The sequence below is a fragment of the Ochlerotatus camptorhynchus genome, unplaced genomic scaffold (genome assembly GCF_037179485.1).
Source record: "Ochlerotatus camptorhynchus isolate MF236.1 unplaced genomic scaffold, CSIRO-AGI_Acam_v1.1 ptg000391l, whole genome shotgun sequence".
NCBI lineage: Eukaryota > Metazoa > Arthropoda > Insecta > Diptera > Culicidae > Ochlerotatus > Ochlerotatus camptorhynchus.
The window spans coordinates 1,754,377-1,776,716 of NW_027040878.1; the positions used below are offsets into that span (position 1 = coordinate 1,754,377).

At 42.1% G+C, this 22,340-nt stretch overlaps 1 protein-coding gene across 1 annotated transcript; it reads left to right on the plus strand.

Annotated features, from left to right (window-relative positions):
• The first annotated feature begins 498 nt into the window (after nt 1-498).
• Nucleotides 499-20,537, plus strand: LOC135710530 (uncharacterized). Its single transcript, XM_065233129.1, has 8 exons — nt 499-691; nt 748-939; nt 995-1,154; nt 1,220-1,276; nt 19,413-19,594; nt 19,895-20,086; nt 20,150-20,309; nt 20,379-20,537. The coding sequence occupies exons 1-8, from the start codon at nt 514-516 to the stop codon at nt 20,461-20,463; spliced, it is 1,206 nt and encodes a 401-aa protein (XP_065089201.1). The 5' UTR covers nt 499-513; the 3' UTR covers nt 20,464-20,537.
• Nucleotides 20,538-22,340: the final 1,803 nt, after the last annotated feature.

Sequence of the window (22,340 nt, forward strand, 5' to 3'; positions counted from 1 at the left end):
GATTTCACGTTATGGAAATTCATTAAACTAGCAATCGAACTAATCTGTGCGGGAATAGTACAAAAATACGTTAAGTTTGGACCACGGTATTCATTAAAATAAAACATTATTTTTGTTTGGTAAAACGGTTCATACGAAAACGAGAATATGGGTGATAGGCAATCACCTGAAGCTTTCGAGCTAAAACTCGCAGTTCACTCTCACAATCATCTCTGTGTTATTGGCCACACACTCCTATCCACAATGTCAAACCGTGCGCATGTGTACGCACCATATCAACACAAATTCAGCTATCTCATAGCATCGTGCAATCTACAAAAGAACTTCCCAACTGAGCAACCTCAGCTATCGTAAATATAAGTTGCATAACACTGTTTAAACCACTGCAAACGCAAACCAATACATCGCACCATCCGGCATCCTAGTAGAGAGGTAAATAAATATCTTTTCTGCTACCAGTCGAAAAAGCCGCCTTCAATTTTCTTGTTCTCGTGTGTAAAACATCAAATCAAAATGAACCGAAGTGGATTGAGAATCCTACTTCAGCCATTCCTTGCCAGGACACAACTTGCACAGCAAGTTAGAAACGTACGATCGCACAGCATCACAGTTTCCAACATCGCGCCGGTCAGCGGCTACTGTGGCACTCGCATGTTGGAGAAATTGCAAGATTCACTTTCGGCCGCTCACGGTGAGTATGCAAAATAAAAAATGAAATTTAAAAATTTCAAATAATTAAAATCGTAGGAACCATCCGTCACTACGGTGACCAATGTGCCAAGAACAAGTTCGAACCGAGTCAGATTGATCCCCGCTTGAAGGCCACCTACGACGACATCGTTGCCCTGCCGAAACACCCCGAAGTGCTGCTGATCGATGTACGCCCACCGAGCGAGCTTGCCGCCTCTGGGGCCATTCCAACCAGCATCAATATTCCTCGTAGGTTTTATTTTCTTCATCTTAGGAAATTGGAATTCATTGAAGCTTATTTCAGTCAAACACGTCGTTGAGGAGTTGAAACTTAGCCCGAAGGAATTTGAGGGCAAGTATGGTCGTACGATGCCAGCCACCGATAGTCCTATCATCTTCTGCTGCCGCATCGGTGTGCGATCCGGTAAAGCGGCCCACATTGCCGAGCAGCTGGGCTTTACTAAGTATGCGTTTGAAAGATCTTCCGAAAGTTTGGTGAACATTAATTGACTTTCCTTTTAATATTTAGTGTGAAGAACTACGTCGGTTCCTGGTCGGAGTATGCTGAAAAAAATAATCTGCCACAGTGAAAAGAAGAATGCCAACACAGACATGAGCAGATTTTTGGTGCTCGGTCTTAAAATTCATACACGTTATAAATAAATTTGTCCTAGTTTCGACTAAGCAGACTTAGTCTGTTATCTTTTAGCTTATTTCTTTTTCATATGACTTTATTCAAATGATAAAGGGTGAATCGAGAGATGATTGCTTATGTAAATATAAATTTAAAAATATTTAAATTCACTGGCAACCAGTTTTGCATTCCCAGGATCCCGAGAAAAAAAAACTAAAATTTTCAAATAATTAAACATTTATGCAACTATAAAATTATTAAATTATAAATTGATTGCAGTTTTTGCCCCATCTGAGCGGCTGTTTTGTTGTTCTCGCACATCGGAAGCTTAATTCGCTTAGAAGTCACTTCATAAAGTTCAGATGAATTAAGGATATCATATTATGTATTGCCAACGAAAAGTTCTAATTACAATAACGTAACTTCTTGACGCCATAAATTTTCAAAAACGAGTCATGTTGGCTTAAAACCTTGGAGAACGACTTTAAACAAAATAACTTATTTACGATATATTTTCCGAGCTCATTGTATGCTTCTTTGAGACCTGTACATAGTAGTTTAGTTATTTGAAGTTTGATATATATCTCCACCCGAGGGGTATTCAACTCTGCACACCTTAATCTGTACCGAGTGCTTTGGCTGTGCCTAGAGCTTCCATATCCCGACGGTTCTCAGCATCGCGGGATTCGGGATATCAAAAACTTTTTTCCCGGGAAATCCCGGGATAAATAAACAACTGCAAATTTCAATAACCTCTTCTCACATTTTTATTCATCCATTTTATTTTATGCATTTCTGCGAAATCGTACATATCTACTGATCAATTCTTTTGAAATATGACTTAAAAAATGAAAGCACATTCATGCTAGCATCAGACAAAGAGGAACGCTTCTTGTTACAAAAATTTGATGAATCCGAGAAGACTCGCTCGCTGTCGGTAGAGGTAGGCTTAATGGATGTTAAGTTGTCTAACAGTTTTTGCAAGTTGTTAGACAATTTTCCGATTAGCTCATACAACATCACCTCCTTTTGGATAATTTTTCCACGGTCTACTGAATCAGTTGATGCGTTGTGTAGTTCAGAATGTTCCTTAATAACACAATCTAGTTCTTGTTGGAGAGTTAGGTTCTCCCGGTCCATCGATGAATTGATAGAGTTAGATGATTCTCCTGTCTCTGTCCCATGTTCTACCATATTAAGTAACCAATCAGATTCCTTCATAAATTTCATCAACTGCGACCTGGAGCACGTTGGCATTTCGCTGGTTGAGCCCATGTGTTTAGTTTTTAAAAACTTCATAAATGAGACCAGTTCCTTATTTCGTCGCGAACAAATCCTGTCGTAAATGGCGTCATGCAACTCGTTTGCAATTGCGATGTTCTGCTGGTTTAGTTTCGAAAGTAAAAAACTCAAACTACCTTCAGCAGTTAGCAGAGTCGCATCTCGTATGCCTATTGCTTCAGATACCAATCTAATTGGTTGCAATGCATCAAAAAGTATCTGAAGACTATGCACGTCATTGTCAGACAGTGGATTGCGCTGTCCAAGCTCAGTTAGTGTCTCCTTGATGCTTTCATAGACACGTAGGAGTCGTTCGACCATCTGTTCAGTGCTGTTCCACCTAGTCGTGTCGTCAATTATCAATTGCAGCGGTTTTGTATGAGCAGCGATTATCTTATCTTGCAAGATCCCATTTTTCCCCGGCGATTGCCGAAAAATCTTGACAATTTTTCGGACATGCCTCAGAATTTCAATAAAACGCGTACGATAAAGCGCTAAAAAATAAAAGTACAACTAATGTTCAAGTAAAGTACATTAATAAAAATAACATACCAGATGGTGTGTCAGTTTCTTCATCGGAATATTCGTCATAATTGCAGTCATCATCGGTATCGTCTGTGGAATCAGTCATAGCAGAGTTGTCTTTCCGGAGGACATCCATCACCGCTAAATGAAGCCCATGGTTGTAGCACAATTGGTGACAAAACTCTGACTCCCTTCCAAACTTCACCATTACGGCAGCTCCGTCAGTTGTAGCAGCAGCAATATTTGTCCGTGATGTGATGTATGTGATGTAAAGGATACCACTCATTGTTGCAAGGCACAGCCATTAGACAGTGGATCATCCTCCAAGTATGACTTGATCAAGTACGATACCTGGTTGTATTCAATTTACCATTGTAAGAAGGGCCAAAAACGGAGGGGCGGACCCGTAAGCAGATACACTTACGCGCAATCCGCGGGATCAGGAGAATCGCCTTCCAATGATAAAATCCTACAACCCGATGTAGAACAAGCCATCATACGAGGGAACGTCCCAATGAGTGGGGAGAAGAGCCCGCCGTCAATTCACGAAATGTTAATGACAGGGAGTTGGCAATTCCACTCTCCCCATCTAAATCGCTTCAATCCGGTGCCCTGGTGGTCCCATCCCTCCCCTTTGCATTTCATGTGTGTATATATATTCCAGCAATTCCATAGAAAAAAGTTATAGTGGGTCTCAGAATTTCATGAAAATTGGTATAGTTCTTCCTTATCAAAAAATATTAGACTTGTATTTTTTTATTGCGCCATTAGGGTGACCATTTCCGTGTTAGGGTGGTCCAAAAAATCAATTTTTTTTTCAAAAATGTCTTTTTTCAAAAATTTATAACTTCTGAACCTCTTGACCGATTTTTACGATTGACCCTTCAAATGAAAGATGTTTTAATGTAGTTTTAAGAAAAATTATGAAACACTCAGAAATATTCGATTTTGTAGAAAAAAAATGTAACAAATGCTTTTTCTTGATTTTCACTACGAGGGTCTTCAACAACTTCTTATTTTAGTATTTTTAATTGAAAGATCATTTAATTTTACATAACATATCAAAAAATTAGCGATGTCGGAGAAGCAGTTTTGGAGATACGATTTTTTTTAAATAAAAAATTATTGTTCCGCAATATATGCACCACACGTGCATGGAAACGATGAAGACGCAAGGTAGTTCACAATGCGTCTTCATCGAGTCACAGCAGCTGTGACTAATGAAATCCATGAGTAACTTACAAGCTGGGTGCAACATTCAGTTCAGCCTGGAGGCTGTCCATAAACCACGTAGACCAATTTTTAAACATTGCAGATCCTACCTCCCCCCTCGTATACTTTACTAAAATTTTAAAATATTTTTACCGAGCGTATACTGTGGCTGGACTCCCCTCCCCCATTGAAGTCTTCGTGGCTTTAAAACAGGCCCCAGTTTGACATAAATAAATAAATAAATAAATAAATAAAAAAGCATCACAAGGGCCCTTTCCATGACAAGTTGCGAAAAAATTCCACTCGGCAGCAATGCCAAAATCTTTTTGCATGTTGCATAAATTAAAAGCGGTCATCTTATTTTTATATTGGCTTCCTGATCCATCTGAGAAAAAGCAAATCTGTTGTAAGCTTGGAAATTTACATTTTATGAACGCTAGACAATGCGTAAGAAATAAACGAACTGCGACATGATTATGTTTAGTGAAATCAGCAATTGCAATAAAACTAGTAAATTTCAAATCGTTAGATTCTTCGTCTTTAAAATAAATAGCACAAGGGTGAATAGTACATTGGGCGTTCACCCAATGAAAGCCTTGAACTGCATCCTGCACAACGAAAGAATAATTCTCCGAAAAATCACAGATTATGATGCATTCTGTAGCTTTCAAATTGCTTTTGACGTGTTTCATGTAATTTGCCTTTTGCTCAGCTATAAAGTTATGCGGCAATAAATTGAATAATTTTTCTAAAAAAGTATCAATAAATTCCTGTGTGTCCATTTCAACTAGGTCCATAATGCATCTCTCTACTTGACGCCATTGTTTGAATTGTATTGATTCAACATGTCCGTTACTAAGAATAGTCATTAGTTCTGTGGCCAAAATTTGCGTTCCTGAACAATTTTCGCAACACTGCAGCCAGCATTGTTCACTTGGATTTTGACAAATTATTTTTTTAAACAAATCGTGATAGGAATCAACACCATCTGGGAGTGATTGTCTGCTTTGTAGTGTTTTAAAAATAAGTTTAACGTTCTGATGATATATACAAACGCATACGGTATGCGTGCCACTTGTCCCTGCCAAAATGCAGTGTTTCGGACGGTTACTGGCGAACATGGAAAATCCTATTTTAATATCAGGATATGTATTTTTAAAGATGGAGTACGCCTCCTGCAAGTTACACAAAACAAATCTTCTTTGTACGTAGATTTCGCCTTCATCATTTTTAGATATTAAATAATCTCTTTTCCCCGGACAAACACGACTTATATCGTCACTATTGTAAAAATCACGAACAAGCATTATCGTTGGTTCTCCTAATGAAGCTCTGCTTAACCTCTTTACAGGCACCGACATTATTCCTTTCTCTTGCTGCAGTGCTTATGCTTGGTTGGCCATATGTTGGGAAACATTGAACTCCTTCATAATTCTATATGTAGACCAACTTTTGGGAAGTGTGGTTAAAATCCTGTATCGCTCATTGCTGTCTCTTGTTTCTTTATATTTATCGTTAAGTTGTATAAGGAATTCATTTTCGTCCGACAAAGGTGCGTTGTAGGTGGTAACGATCGATTCAGAACTGGTTGTTTCCACTGATTCTGAAAATAAATATAAAAAATGATTGATTATTAGAAAAAAAACATACAAATGATTTATTTTTTTATTATTTACCTTGGCAGGGAAAAGAAACCATTCTGGACGGTCCCGCAACGGAAATTGATTCAATGCTGGTTGCTTCGATGGGCTCTGAAAAATGATTGCAAAAAAGAAGAGTTTAAGTTAGTGGTTAGAAGAAAAGAATTGAAATTTAAAGAAGAATCACATGAATTTTCAAATAACGTACCTGCAGCAGCGATTCTGGATGGTCCTGCAACGGCTTCTTCGGTCACGGCATCATTGGGTTCATATAGTTTGTGGTAGCATCGTTGACAAATGAAGGAGCTACTCTCATCTATTTTAATCTTTTTTTCCACTGCATAATCGTACAATTTTTTGGTGATTTTTCTGGCACATGAACTCAACATCCAAACATCACACATTGAACACTTACGTTTCATTTTTAGATATTCTTCAATTCAACTGTTCTAGTAGGAAACTTTGATTTCTAACTGATCATTTCTTTCATAACATTCGTTGTTTTATGTGAAGCATTATATCGTACCTACGAGTGAGTGATATACCTACGAGTCTAAGCTGTAACTCATAGGTATATCACCTGTGCGAATAAATACAAACACCACCAAACATTTCCAAATGTCACTAACACCGCGAAGCCTATTGGGCTGGAGCTTATGTAAAAGTCATTGCCTACGAACGAGTGATATACCTATGAGGTACAGCTTGGACTCTTAGGTACTGATGCAACATGCAAAAAAATTTTGGCATTGCTGCCGTGTGGCATTTTTTCGCAACTTGTCATGGAAAAGGCCCTATGGGAGGAGCATTGAAACGAAACGCTTTAAAATTTGAGTATACGAAGGGAAAGGTAGGATCTGCAATGTTTAAAACTTGGTCTACGTGGTTTATGGACGGCCCGCAGGTTGAACTGAATGTTGCACCCAGCTTGTAAGTTACTCATAGATTTCATTAGTCACAGCCAGGGCGTCACAATATCAGCTTCAATCGAGCAAATCGATGCGACGAAGAGACTGCTGGCTTTCTTTTTCTGTTAAAGTCGAACAGCTTCGCAGCATTCTAGAACCTCAGTCGGCGTGCACAAACAAATCTCGCCTAACTTTTCAAAAGGTCCTAAGAAACAAATGTAAACAAATCGAGTTTATAAATGCACATTGTAACATTTGTACCTAAGAACATTATGCACACACACGCATTCAGATTAATGTCAATTAAATTGAGAAAATTCTAAATTAACAAAACGTCTGAAGTCAAAATTTGCATTAACGATGTTTCACTGTTACATAAGACGTTTGACTATGTTCATCAAGACAAACGTCTGAAGTATCAGAAAAACCAAAACAGTGCAGATCTGTACTTCGGTCTTTTGTGTTTATACGAGTAAAACGTCTAAAATGTTCAAACAAACCAAAACAATGTGATTGTACACATCGGAATTTTCATGTCAAGCATTTTTCTCCTTTTTCAGCGTGGGGGAGGAGGGGGGGGGGGGTTGACAATTATCCACGGTCCATACAAATTTTAAATTTTTTATATGGACAATTGTCTACGCATGGGGAGGGGGGGGGGGTCAAGCATACCGAAAAGCTGTCTACGCAGTTAGTGAACAGCCCCTAAAAAAACACTGTTATCAAATAAAAAGCAGCTCACGCGACCACCAATGATCGACCAAAACAATCTGTGGGCAGTGTTGCGATATACACTGGAGTCGCTTTTTACGCGGTTTTTTTTTACACGGTTTTTTTTACGCGGTTTTTTTTTACGCGGATTTTGGAATTTACGCGGTTTTTTTTTACGCGGATTCCGGAATTTACGCGGTTTTTTTTTACGCGGATTTTGGTTTTTTTTTACGCGGATTTCAGAATTTACGCGGTATATCGCTTTTTACGCGGTTTTTTCTTACACGATTTTTTTTTTACTCGGTTTTTTTTTACGCGGATTCCGGAATTTACGCGGTTTTTTTTTACGCGGATTCCGGAATTTACGCGGTTTTTTTTTACGCGGTTTTTTTTTACGCGGGACATATCACCCGCGTAAAAAGCGACTCCAGTGTACCGTTAAAAAAAAGTTGATGCATTGTCCAATACTCATATTGTTCGTTTAACTCGTATAACTTAAATTATGCACTCATAATGCTTAAAAACAAACAAAAAATGTTGAAAACATAAATGACCTATGTAACTGTGATTATAACAAAACGTCCTATATAACATGTCCAATGTACACCTGACAAGAGCAAAATGTCCTATGTAACATTTTTCACGTTTTCATAGAAAAAAATGTATGAAACGGGTAGATTATAATTTCAATTTCAATTTTACTATCGCATTTTACTATTAAAGGTCTTAAAAATGTCAAAAGTTGATTTGGTTTAAAATAGTATCAAAAAAGATTTTGTGAATCTTCAACCTCGTTTTTCTCAAAAAGAGTGAAATGTTAGATAGGACCTTTTGAAAAGTTAGGCGAGAAATGTTCAATCGCTTGTCTCTCTTTCTCCCGTCGCTCCATTGGTATTCCTTTCAAGCTTCGGTGAAACGGATGAGCGAAAGAGCGCTCGACTTTGATAGTTTTCTCTTTCATGAAACACATCAACAGAGGTTTCATGACGTATATGACGGAAAATTAAATAACACATTTAAAGCATTTCTCACGTGAAAACACGTGAAGATTACACGTAATATTTTTAATTTATCTTCCATCCATATATTTATCTAAAAAAAATGATCAAAAACGGGACATAACGCATTTTAAACAAATTGAAAGAGCGGTGATAGAGTGTTCGTGAAAGGGGATTGAAAGCCATAATGAGGTTCGTTTAACTAGAAAATCGACGATAGTTACATTGAAAGCGATGAGCAAAGCAACGACGAGAAGTTCCACAGCCAGCCTTTCCTTCTAAGCGTCCTGCTTTTTTTTATTTTCGTTTCTTGCTGATAGTCTAGCTATGCGTTATAGAAATGAAGCGTCGAACACGTATGTATGAGAGAAAAAAAACACGAGTTCATTTTAGAGCTTCGAAAATGTAGAGCCCTGGTCACAGCTGCTGTGACTCGATGGAGACGCATTGTGAACTACCTTGCGTCTTCATAGTTTCCATGCACGTGTGGTGCATATATTGCGGAACAATAATTTTTTATTTTAAAAAAATTGTATCTCCAAAACTGCTTCTCCGACATCGCTAATTTTTTGATATGTTATGTAAAATTAAATGATCTTTCAATTAAAAATACTAAAATAAGAAGTTGTTGAAGATCCTCGCAGTGAAAATCAAGAAAAAGCATTTGTAACATATTTTTTTCCTACAAAATCAAATATCTCTGAGTGTTTCATAATTTTTCTTAAAACTACATTAAAACATCTTTCATTTGAAGGGTCAATCGTAAAAATCGGTCAAGAGGTTCAGAAGTTATAAATTTTTGAAAAAAGACATATTTGAAAAAAAGGTTTTTTTGGACCAATCTAATACGGAAATGGTCACCCTAATGGCGCAATAAAAAAATACGAGTCTAATATTTTTTGATAAGGAAGAACTATACCAATTTTCATGAAATTCTGAGACCCACTATAACTTTTTTCTATGGAATTGCTGATATATTTATATCGGCATTACCCGTTAGATTTTGTCAACACAATTTTGACTTCTTAGCTTTTCAAAATCTTAAATAAATGCAAATCTTATCATCTGACCTATTCCGCGAGTCGTGCGAATCTCCACCACCAATGAGTCAACAAAAGTCACGCACTAGTGGGGTGACTCTCCGTGCAATCAAATGAAGAGTCACCTCACACGAGGCGACCACCGTCACCCTACTAGCGACAGAGAGCCATACTACTCGCAGAACAGGCCTGCAGGTGACGTTTAAAGCTCCACAATTTTACTGAAAATCTAAGAAAATTATTAAACAGAATTTAATAATATAACTGCCGAGCACAAGCAGTTTAAATATACTGAGGACGTGTTGCCAAAATCGAACGGATACTTTATATGTTTATAAATGTATCTTACCTTGATGGACCAACTACTTACCTGTCCTTAATGGTCATAAGCTCCAATCGGTATTTCCCGGTAAATCCGATCACGATCCTTTACAAAAATTGAGGCGGCCTGTCTTTAGCAGAAACCGGACGGATGTGGGACTTTTTTTTTTTTTTTCTTGGTTTTGTTTTCCGTCGATCTTGTTTTCCGTGCTGAGCACCAATGCTACCGACGCCAGGAAGGCAGCTCCCACACCTGGACCCTACCTATCGGCCCATCAAACTCATGAACCGGGGACCAACGGCTTTACTTCCCTTCCGAAGGAAGGTGTGATCAGAGATGTTATGCCTCAGAACATCCCGGCGGCGCCGACTGGGATTGAACCCAGGCCTGCTGGGGTGAGAGGTAATCACGCTTACCACTACACCACCGGCGCCGCTATAGATGTGGGACTTCTTTTCGGACGAACTTCCATCATAGAGCGGGTTACAATTGAGATTGACTTGGCCCGCGACTTTGGGAAACCATCCGAAAAAAAGACCATACACCGCCCGGGAGGGGTTTAATTGAGAATTATTTTATTATTATTTTATTTTATTTTTATTTAATACATCCATCTGACAATAAGTCTTAATGACCCAGAAGCCATAACAAATACTAAATGTATCTGGAATTAATAATACGTCTCTGGAATTGAGCAGCAGGTTCCCCAAGCTCGAACAACTCTTCAACTGTAGAAAACGTGCGAATCATACTCGTAACAGGTTCATGTTGTCCAAAAGAAGAGCGGTGTGAGTCTTGACGCAATAGGAACGTTGAGCGTAGAAATCTGCTTGGCGCACGAAAGCTCAAGCAAGAGAGTAAGTGGGTAGAGTCAATTTCACCACTTAATAACTTCGCGACGAATGTTGCCTGTTGAATTTGTCGCCGTCGTTGTAACGTGTCCATGCTTAGCAAGCGACATCTCTCAGCATACGGAGGTAAGTTTAGTGGATCTCTCCAAGGAAGTTGTCTTAATGAATGAATGTTTTTTTGGATACGTTTTATTCTGATGTTCCAGGAAAGTTGGTAGGGAGTCCAAACAACAGATGCAGTCTCGATAATCGGACGAACGAGTGAACAGTACAGTGCTTTTAAACAGTACGGATCCGAAAAATCACTTGAGATTCTTGATATAAAACCAAGCTGACGATTAGCCTTAGTGATTACCATTGAACGGTGTAAGTCAAACGTAAGTTTAGGGTCCAGCATTACACCTAGGTCGCTTACTTGTTCTACTCTTTCTAGTACAAATCCATCAATTGAGTAATCGAATACGATTGGCGTTCTTGTGCGATTAAATGTCATGACCATACATTTTGATATACTGACGGAAAGCTTGTTTAAGCGGCACCAATCAACAAATTGGTCTAACATTGCTTGGAGCTGACGGCAATCCTCGACGTTCTTGACAACAATGTATAGTTTGAGATCATCGGCGTATATGAGCACACAACCACTCGGCAAGAGGAGCGTCACATCGTTGAAGAAGATTGTGAACAGCAATGGTCCTAAATTGCTGCCCTGGGGTTGCAGCAAATGGTGATGAAGTGCACGAACCCAGCTTGACACGAAGTGTTCTGTTGGAAAGATATGATTTCAGCCAATCAACCAAACCATCCGAAATTCCCAGGCGAGACATTTTCCGAAGAAGAATACCATGATCGATGCAATCGAATGCCGCTTTCAGATCGGTATAAACGGTATCAACTTGAGCCCTATTTTCCAAGTGATTTATACATGTTGAGGTGAACTCCAGCAAATTTGATGTAACTGAGCGTCCTGGCATAAATCCGTGTTGCGTTGCTGAAATGTAGCTCTTGACATGAAAGAAGATAGCATCGTTCACAATGATCTCGAATAATTTTGAAGCTGCAGATAGACTTGTTATGCCACGATAATTTGTCACGTCACGTTTGTCGCCCTTCTTATGGACAGGGAACATAAAGGAATGTCTCCATATTTCGGGGAAAACTCCTTGGTGCAACGAAGCGGTAAAGATGCGAGCTAGGGGATCAGCTAAAACAGCAACACAGCGGCAAAAAATGATTGCAGGTACACCATCAGGACCCGGTGAAACAGATTTCTTCAACTTCCTAACAGCTTTAACTATTGGGCGGACTACTTTCGGAGAATAAAAACACCGGAATTAACGAATTCTAAACCGCGTACTTTATTCGTGTCTTATCTTACAGAGATCTGAATTTGGAATGAATGAAAACAGCGCTTGGCGCGCAAAAAAAATAGCATTGGGCGTTAAAAACAAAATACATCGAGTACACACTGAGAAATTGTATACCTTATCATCCCTGCTCAATTTCTGATAGTTTAGAGGTTAAGTTCCCCCCGCAATCGACAGAATGGCCCACCTGGTAGTGACTTCGTCATGATGTCTGCTACTTGCCGCTCCGTCGGAATCTACTCCATTCGTATGCGTCCCTGCTGAATCATGCTTCTGATGTAGTGCAACTTCACGTCAACATGCTTCAGCCTACCGTGGTCCTTTTGATCTTGCACCACCTTTATGGTAGACTGGTTGTCCTCAAAGAAAGTTACAGGAACAGCAAACTTGTAACCTACTTCCTCCAGAAGACGGATCAACGAAACAGTTTGTTGCTTTCTGGTCAACCAAGTCGTTATGCAGCCGAACACTTTAAACACGTAACCCGTCACCGAACGCCAGTCGATGACACTGTTCGCCCAATCCGCATCGCAGTAAGCCGCAACAATATCCACATTGTTATCACCTCTGTACTCCAGTCCTATGTCAACAGTACCCTTAATGTACCGTAGAAGCCGCTTCAAATGTGTCCAGTGCTCCTCAGTCGGACAACTCTGGAACTGACTGTAATAGTTGATCGAAGCGCAAGATCTGGACGAGTTGTTAAGGTTACGTACATTAAACAACCAATTAGCTCCCAGTACGGTTTCGATGTGCGCTGCGACTCTTCTCCTTTCTGGAGTTTCAGGCGACACTCCATCGGTACCTTGCTTGGTTTGCAATCTGCCATGTTGAATCGATTCAACAAACCTTCGAGGTACCTGCGCTGACTAATGCACATGATCCGCTTTTCGACGTCTCTTTCAATCCGCATACCCAAGAAACTGGAAACTTCGCCAATATCGGTCATGTCAAACTCCTTAGAAAGATAAGCTTTGACGATTTGAATCTCCTTCAGGTTGCTTCCAATGACCAGAATGTCATCCACGTATAGGATCAGGTAGATCTTCCGCTCCTTCTCACCTCGCCAATACAGACACTGGTCACTGCTGCTCCTCTTGAACCCTAGCCTAGCAATGAATCGATGGAAGCGATCATTCCAAGCTTTCGATGCCTGCTTGAGGCCGTACAGTGACTTATGTAGCCGACAGACCAAATCTGCTCCTTCCGCAAAACCCTCCGGTTGTGACATGTAGATTTCCTCACTCAGATCGCCATTGAGAAAGGCCGTGCGAACGTCCATTTGGTGAACGAACATTTGCTCTTGATTAGCCACAGCCAACATAGTTCGCAACGTGTCCAGTTTAACTACCGGTGAGTAGGTTTCCGTGTAATCAAAACCATACCGCTGGCTGAAACCCCTCGTAACAAGCCGAGCCTTATATCGATCTGGACCACCTCCTTCGCCTGGCTTTACCCGGAACACCCACTTGCACGAAATCGGCACTCGACCTTTCGGTAGCTTCACCAGTGTCCAGGTTTTATTCCGCTGCAAAGAATCCATCTCGTCCTGTATTGCCGCTTGCCACTTCAGCCAATCCGGCCTCTTCTTCAATTCCGCGATGCTTCCCGGTAAGTTCTCGACATACTCCATTGCACCTAGAGCCACACCAGCAAACATCATGTCGTAGTCCTTCGCCCACACTGGGGGCTTCGAGATGCGCCCCGAAGATGTCACACCAGTTGTCTCACCACCACTTGCTTCCTCAAGAGTATCATCACCTTCTTCCGCCAGAGTTTCATCGCATGAATCAAACACTTCGGACGCTTCTTCCCGATCAAATTCGTTCTCACATTGTTCGTTTTTACACACTTCTTGTTGTCCATGTCCATTTACACCTTCTTCGTCGGAGTCCCCTTCATCCTCAACGTCCGCAATCACTGAGGGGCCGATGACTCTTTCAGTCCACTTAATGTCTTTCATAAAATCACTTGCCCTCATTTTCGATATCTCGTCAATAATCACATCCCGAACAGTCACGATTCTCTGCTCCTCGGGATTCCAAACTCGATATCCGTTCGTTCCATATCCCACGAAGACACCTTTCCAACTCTTCTCGTCGAGCTTTCGTCGCTTTTCTTTTGGAATGTGGCAGTAGGCCATGGATCCAAACACTCGCAACTTTGACACATCAGGCTTTCTTCCCTCGAACAGTTCATACGGTGTCAGTCTCTGACCGATAGCGCTGGCCGGACTCCTATTCGCCAAGAACGCAGCAGTTTGGACCGCCTCTCCCCAGAAATCGCGGTTGATTCCGGAATCGAACATCATTGAACGAGCCTTCTCAACTAACGTACGGTTCATCCGTTCGCTAGTGCCGTTTTGCTCAGGGCAGTAGGGCACAGTGAATTCCATTTTGATACCCTTTCGCTGGCAAAACGATCGCATTTCCTTGCAGGTATACTCCCCGCCGTTGTCGAAACGAAAACGGGAAATTTTCGCACCAAACTTCGCTGTCATCTGCGCTTTGTATTCCTCAAACCGCCGAACTACCTCGTCTTTCGAATGGATTAGATATACCACCGTGAACCTGGACCAATCGTCGATGAAAGTGACGAAATACTTATGGCCATTCCTTCCTGTCGGCGTAACTGGCCCGCAGACGTCGGAGTGTACGAGCTCCAGTACCCGACTCGACCGCCGCTCTTCTTGCAGCGTGAACGGATTTCTCGTTTGTTTAGCTGCTACGCACGCCTCACAAATCACCATAGATTTATCGCTACCGCTTTCTTTCAGGTTATTCACCATTCCATTCTTGATGAGGCACGACAAATTGCGCTCCCCGAGGTGTCCATAACGACGATGCCACAACTCTGTCGCTTTACTAATCTGACCCGAGAAATAAACGGAACTGCACTCACCTTTTGCTGCGTAAAAGTTGAGTTCGTAGAGCTTATCACGCCTCTGGCCGGTGGCAACTACCTTCGACCCTCGCTGGATTTCAACTCTACCGTCCTCGAACACGACTCGCATCCCTGCAGCTTCGATCTTGCTAATGGAAAACAAATTACAGCGCGCTTCCGGGATAAAAACCGCTCCTGCCACCGTCGCTTTGACAGTTTTTCCGCCAACCACCGCCAACACCGGAACATCACCAGCGTACTTCGCAGTTACCCACTCTCCACTCTTTGCAACGGCGATCCGCATCGGCTGCTTCAACGGAACGAGCTTCGAAAATAATCGCCGATCATTGCAAATGTGCTCCGTGGCACCGGAGTCGATGAACCACTGGATCTTGCTCTGGTTGCTTGACATTTTGTCACTGGTCAGAAACATCACACCGTCATCGTCCTTTTCAGCCACCTGCGCTTTTCCGGAATACTTCTTCTCGGTCTTCTTCTTATCCGGGCAGTCACTCGCCTTGTGGCCTTCCTTCTGACAGCTGAAGCATTTGAAGATCTTCTTCTTCTTCGCTGGTCTCCGCTGCGCACCGCCAGAGAAAGCCGCTTCACTTTTCACATTGCCATTAACACCGCCACTTGTCGCCGTTGTGCTCTTCCGTTTAATTTCCTCGTCGAGCAGCCGGCACTTCACAAAGTCCATTGTAAGATGCTCCTCCGGCTGCGACTCGATCGAGGTCACCACCACTTCGTACTCGGATCCCAACGACAACAGCAGTCGGCAAACAACATCAATATCATCCATCGTGCCACCAGCGTTACGATACAGGCGAATCAAACGATCGAATCTGATGAAATGATCCTGCAACGAACCTCCCGTGTACCGAAGATCGTGCATCTCGCGATTCAAGTGTAGCCGCTTCGCAACGCTCTTCCGCTCAAAAATCCTCACCAGCGCATCCCACATCTGCTTGGGAGTTTCACGTCCTTGAAGGTGCTCCAGCTGGTCATCGTGTATACGTGATACTATCAACGATTTGCATTTTCGATCCCGCTTCTGGCGCTTTTCCAATGCCTTGGATTTCGTGAGTCTAACCTCCGCCGAATCGCCCGGCTCGACCTTGAGCTCCGCCACATCGCCCACTTCCGTTTCGATGCACTCCACCAACTCATGCTCTTCCAGCAAGGTGAGCATCCGGAATTTCCACGCGACAAAGTTCGACCCGTCGAAAATGGCGACACGAATGGTTTCCTCCCGTTCCAAGCTCATTTTTCCGCACTTACGACCGAAAAACACTTCACTCGACCAAAACACAACCAGGAATCGTTCCTGGGCCCATAACCTATTGGGCGGACTACTTTCGGAGAATAAAAACACCGGAATTAACGAATTCTAAACCGCGTACTTTATTCGTGTCTTATCTTACAGAGATCTGAATTTGGAATGAATGAAAACAGCGCTTGGAGCGCAAAAAAAAATAGCATTAGGCGTTAAAAACAAAATACATCGAGTACACACTGAGAAATTATATACCTTATCATTAACGACATACATATTGCTAACCACAAATGTACGCAAATCGATGAGACCCTCAGGAACATTGCAAGCCGCTCTTTCTACTTCATCTGCGTTGGCGGCTGAATCCGAAAAAGCAGAACTGAAGTGGCGGGAAAATAGATCACACGATTCGAGCATAGAAGTAGACTCCAAATCGCCAAAAAATACGGATGAAGGAATATTCGACGATTTTCGCTTGGAGTTCACAAACTTCCAGAAGCTCTTGGGATTTCTACGTAAATTGGTCTGGACACGCAAGACATATGACTTGTATAGGGTTGAATTAAGCTTACGATAGGCGTTGCAAGCGCGATGAAAGTTGCGTTTCGTTTCAGAAGTTCGATGTCGGCGAAGTTTACGCTGCCAGGAATTTTTATCGCGTTTCAAAAGCCGCAGGAGAGGAGAACTCCAAGCAGGAGATATAGGAGGTTTTCGTCTTGGAGTGTTATCGGTGAGCCAATTGCAAATTATGTTGCAAAATTGTGCTGCCATATCGTTGACGTCATTTGTTGCCAGAATACTGCTCCAATCACAGCTCATCAGGAACTCGTTGAGCATGACGAAGTCGATTTTTGAGTAGTCGAGCGTATGTTCACCAGCATCAAGGGATTCCACACGGTCAACACAATCGGATTGAGTTGGTAAGGAGAATAAAATCGGTGGATGATGCAAATCAATAGCCAGCAATGGGGACACCGCTTCGTTAACTACAATGTTGCAATCGGAATCACAGAAAACCAAATCTAGGATGCGCCCCAGGTGCCATCCTATTGTATAGATGGAATCCGCGGGGGAGCGATAAAGGGGGGGGGGGGATTTGATTAATGTTGAAACTGAAGTTTAGGGAGTGAGGAAATTCCTCAGATTCGATTCGATAGAATGATTTGGACACACATTGCGGTTTTTAGTTGGGTGCAAATGTTGCTCGAATTTCAACAAGGAAAATCTATAAGCACACATACCATCGTGCGCTAGAGGATACAGCAATGAATGAACACTCGTTCTGGCTTGGTTGACTCTTGGAACATGGGTTGGGAGAGAGTAATAAACAAGTCCAAGGAACAAGTTCGTCGGAGACAAATCGGGGAACATATTCTTATGAACTCTGGCGCAGATCTAATCTGATGTTTTAAGCGCAATTCAACTATCGGTCTATTTCTGCCTGAGCTGTAGGACATCAATAGGATTTGCTTTGATTTGACCGTTCATTTCATACTTCCGCCGTTTAGTCATTCAGAGTTTGGATGTAGCCATTCTTCCTGCTCCGTAGCATGAAATGTCGTTCTATTCGCTGCACTCATGGCATTCTTCCTAATTGAACGTCCTCGTTGCCGTCTTGGCATAAAAATCTCTGCCCTCCTTGCGAGCCAACCCTGCTGAACCAAACCACCTCCGCATTCCTTTGCTGCCGCGTGGCAGAAGCAATATTTGTCCGTGGTAAGCCAAAACTTGAGGTGTTTACAGCCTCACGGATTTTTTCAGCCGGAAGAGACCCATGAGCACGAACCAGCCCGAGATTGAACATGACCCCGTCGAAGCAATGCACATTGACATTGATAAACCGTTTATTACTGATGCTGGTTCACTCATCCAAAGTGAGGCTCATACATTCACCCCCTCCTACTCGCTTTGCAATTTCGTTCTTGGTGAGATCTTTTGCTTTATTCCAAAAATCGTGTACCAGTTTCATCACAGCTGTGTTTGATTTTGGGAGTTGCATGCCACGAGCGGAAATTGACTGGCGGGCAGCCTAAGGGAATCAAAGGATTTGTCGACTGGACGCGGGTTCGTGGATTTGCCAGTCCCTTGTCACGTGATTACAGATGGCCATCTGGTCGTTTTGTCTTCTAAAGGTCTTCAATGAAGCTGATTCACCCTGCTGCAACAAACCATCAGGCAGAACTTTATAACCGGTAAAGTATCTACAGACATTGGTAATCCTTGCACATCACATCATGTACGAAGCTGAAACTACTACTTGTTGTTCGCTGCGGAGAAGCAAGGAATGTCTGAAATTCTCAGATGTATACACCTCGTAGATCTTGAGATGTGTGCTCTTGAAATTGCGAGGTGTGATCCAAAAACGGACTTTACGAGGAAACACCTTAACTCAAAATAGCAAACTTTTCCCAAAATGAAGCACCCTACTGTATCGTGATTCTAAATCAAAAAAGCTTTCAGATGAACTCAGGTCTAACTTTTCATGAGCTTTCGAGCTGAAGCTCCCCTCAAATTCAAGCACTTCTACCATCCACAACCCACTACATCTGCTTATTATATATAATCACACATGCAAAGCGACAATGTCAAACAATGTACGTAAAAAAACGTGATACACATTCAACACGTTCATATCAGATCGTATGAATTCCTTTTGAAAACAACTCCCCGGTTGAACAACTTCTACAGAGGCAAACAAAAAGAAAGCGACGCGTGGTTCCCGTTTGATACTAGATACATTGTATTGCGCATCTTTTGGAAACTGTCCCGTCTGCGGCTATTGCAGCGTCCAACCGCAGGTAAGACTGCATGCATGCTATGAGCCTACGCGGATATCAATTTCAAAGGAAACATTCCACAGGAATAGCAATAAATTGAGCGTGAATTGCATAACCGGCTTCCGAGAGCAGCTCCTAACCAACACATCACGCCGACATCTTAGGAAAAGGTAAATAAACATGATTGTATTTATCCCTGCCGAAATTCGGCTACTCTCCAACGCAGTTAATCAGCTGCTGTCAGACGAAGTAGGTGCGTTCCATTTTGTGTTGATCGCTTTATTTTTGGTAACAAAAAATGAATCTAAACGGGTTGAGAACCGTGGCACAACGTTTCCGCGCGGGATCGCGTCTTGTGCATAACGCCAGAAACGGGCGATCGTACAGCGTCGTATCAGTGAGCAACATCGCTCCGGTCAGTGTTTATCGTGGTATTCGCAGTGTTGATCAACTTCAAGGTTATCCTACGACGATTCGCGGTGAGTAGCGAAAAAATGATGATCATCGAGCATGAGTGAGTATGCGAATAATGACGATCGCTCAGGTTTTCACGGTAGAACATGGGGGGGGTGGTAAACCGGTTAACTTCCTTCAGGTACCCATACAGGGAAATTAAAAATGGATTTAATACGGCGGAACCCACCCGTGCGAATTATTTGCGAATCACCTTTCTCGTCGAGTAGATCTATTAGATTAACAAACTTCATCTGGGGGAAATTGAACAATGTCGACTCTTACCAGCTCATTGCTGCCCTCGTTGGCTATTCTCTTAATCGTAGGAACCACCCGTTGCTACAGTGACAAATGTGACGATAATAAGTTCGACCCGAGCTGCATTGATCTCACGTTGCTGGCCTCCTACGATGATATCGTTGCTCTGCCCAAACATCCCGAAGTGCTGCTGATCGATGTTCGCCGACCGGATGAGCTGGCTGGCACTGGAACCATCCCGACCAGCATCAATATTCCCCGTAGGTTTAAACTTTTGCGTAACATTGATTTAGGAAATTAGAAGTGATTGAAGCTTATTTCAGTCAGCATCGTGGGTGAAGAGTTGAAACTCAGCCCGAAGGAGTTCGAAAGCAAGTACGGACGTACAAAACCGGCTGCCGACAGTCCCCTCATCTTCAGCTGCCGTTCCGGAGTGCGCGCGGGAGAAGCTGCCAACATTGCCTCTAAACTGGGATTTACTAAGTATGTTTGGTAGTTCATTTCTTTGGTAAGCAGGTTTCCTAATTGCGTTTTTTTTTGGTTCAAATTTAGCGTGAAAAACTACGCCGGCTCCTGGTTGGAGTATGCAGAGAAGAACGGTCTGCCGTTGGAGCCACAGGAAAATAAATTCTACTGATTTAACAGTGCTCAGATACACGTGTGTGAAGTTAGGAAATACATAAGTCTGTGACTGAAAAAAAAACAACAACGCCTTAACTATTTTGTTGTGCTGTGAGCAGTTGAGTTTGTATCTTTTTTTCATAATCTTAAATATATCCATTGAAGGTTTTTACCGTTACGATGCTATGCTATAAATAGAAAAGTGTTCCACCAAAAACCACCAGCGAGTCTGTGTTGCATTGCCGCACTACTACGCAGCTATCGAAATATTCTTACGTCATAACTCTTGATTGTTGGATAACGATTTTGTCGTATTGAAATGCACCAGTCGGAACTGTGAAGCTTGCTGAAGGGAATAGAAACAGATGGAGTTATTTAACATCGATATTAAAACACTCCCGGCAAGACACTGCTCCTATAGAAGTGATGTGCTGTGTCCAATAAACCGAACATGTCCGAAATCTCCTTGATAGAGCAAGTAAAAAAAATGTGTGAATACATCTTAGTGCTGCACCGAAGTGAATACACACACCCTCCGTAATAAGAAACATCAATTCAAAGTATAAAATCTACTTCACGCCGTTCACCGTTTACCACACAAAACACCACCAATCGGTGAGTGATGCGGCTATCGTGACACAATAAATCGAAACTTGACAAATGCCGCTTAGCTTGGCTTAGATCGTGTGTACCTCAACAGAAAGTGGGTTTTGTCAAGTATTTAGATGAGATTCGTTAGGATTCACCTTGATATGTGATGTTCCGATTCTCACGCAGATAAGGTTAATCGATGATGGATGAAATCCTATATACGTACTAGAGTGGTTCAAAATAACGATTTTGCGGTTCTAAATCAGGTCCCGATTATTCTCGCAAAATTTGAGTTTATTTGAATGCGAACTCATACTGCTCTGGCCCTTTGAACTTTATATGGGAATTTCTCTGGGAATAGTGAACTTTATGTTCTCATCGTCCTAGCACTTCGCCATCATAATTTATTATTTATTTTAAAGATTTTAAAGTTGTCCAGTTTTATTAGGTTGCTACCGATCATATCGAAATACAATATTGATATAATATACTCGTTAAAAAAATCCGTTCCTATATTCGTGAATTTCTGCCGTTAACTATATATAGGGTAGAGAACTACTTCGGCCTAATCGTCCATTTTGGGCTTATCGAGCAGAAAACTTCAAATAAATCCATGATTTCAGAGTTAACAAATCAATTATGCGTTTGGTACGATTCTTTAATTTATAAGCTACCATTAGACCTGCACCTAATTTCACGGAATCTTTTCATACCTCAAAGACATCCGTGTGTTTCAATTATCATTAGGATATCATTCAGAAGCTAAGCTTATTATTAGATAATAAAACAATCCGATTGAAGCGATAGTTCAGCTCCAACAAGATCCCACGCAGGCTGAGTCAGCCAGCCTTCCACCCCAGCTGACTCAGCCTGTGTGGAAGCATGAATTCTCCCTTTCCGATTCCACCTTATGACTTCCACCGTCATTAAAGTAGCATCTTTCACCGCCAAGACTTCAGGTAATGGGAGGATTTTTCTCCTCGATGAGGGGAATAGAATCCTGCAAACGGTCGCCAACGCTGACTTCCCCCGGTGGCTAGGGTTCATTGGCATGGAGAGAAGAGTTGACTCTTTCTAGACCCTAAACTTGCGCCGGTCTGTAGCAGAAATTCTCGGAGCCGACTACGCAGAATACGCACACCGGTACACGGATGGTTCACGGTCCAGTTCGGGCCTCGGTATAGGAGTTTCAAGAGGTGGCACATAAACAAGCAGCAGTCTACCGCCACAGTGCTCCGTCTTCTCGACCAAAGGGGCCGCAATTTGCCTGGCGGCCACGACACCAGCAAACCAGCCAGTACT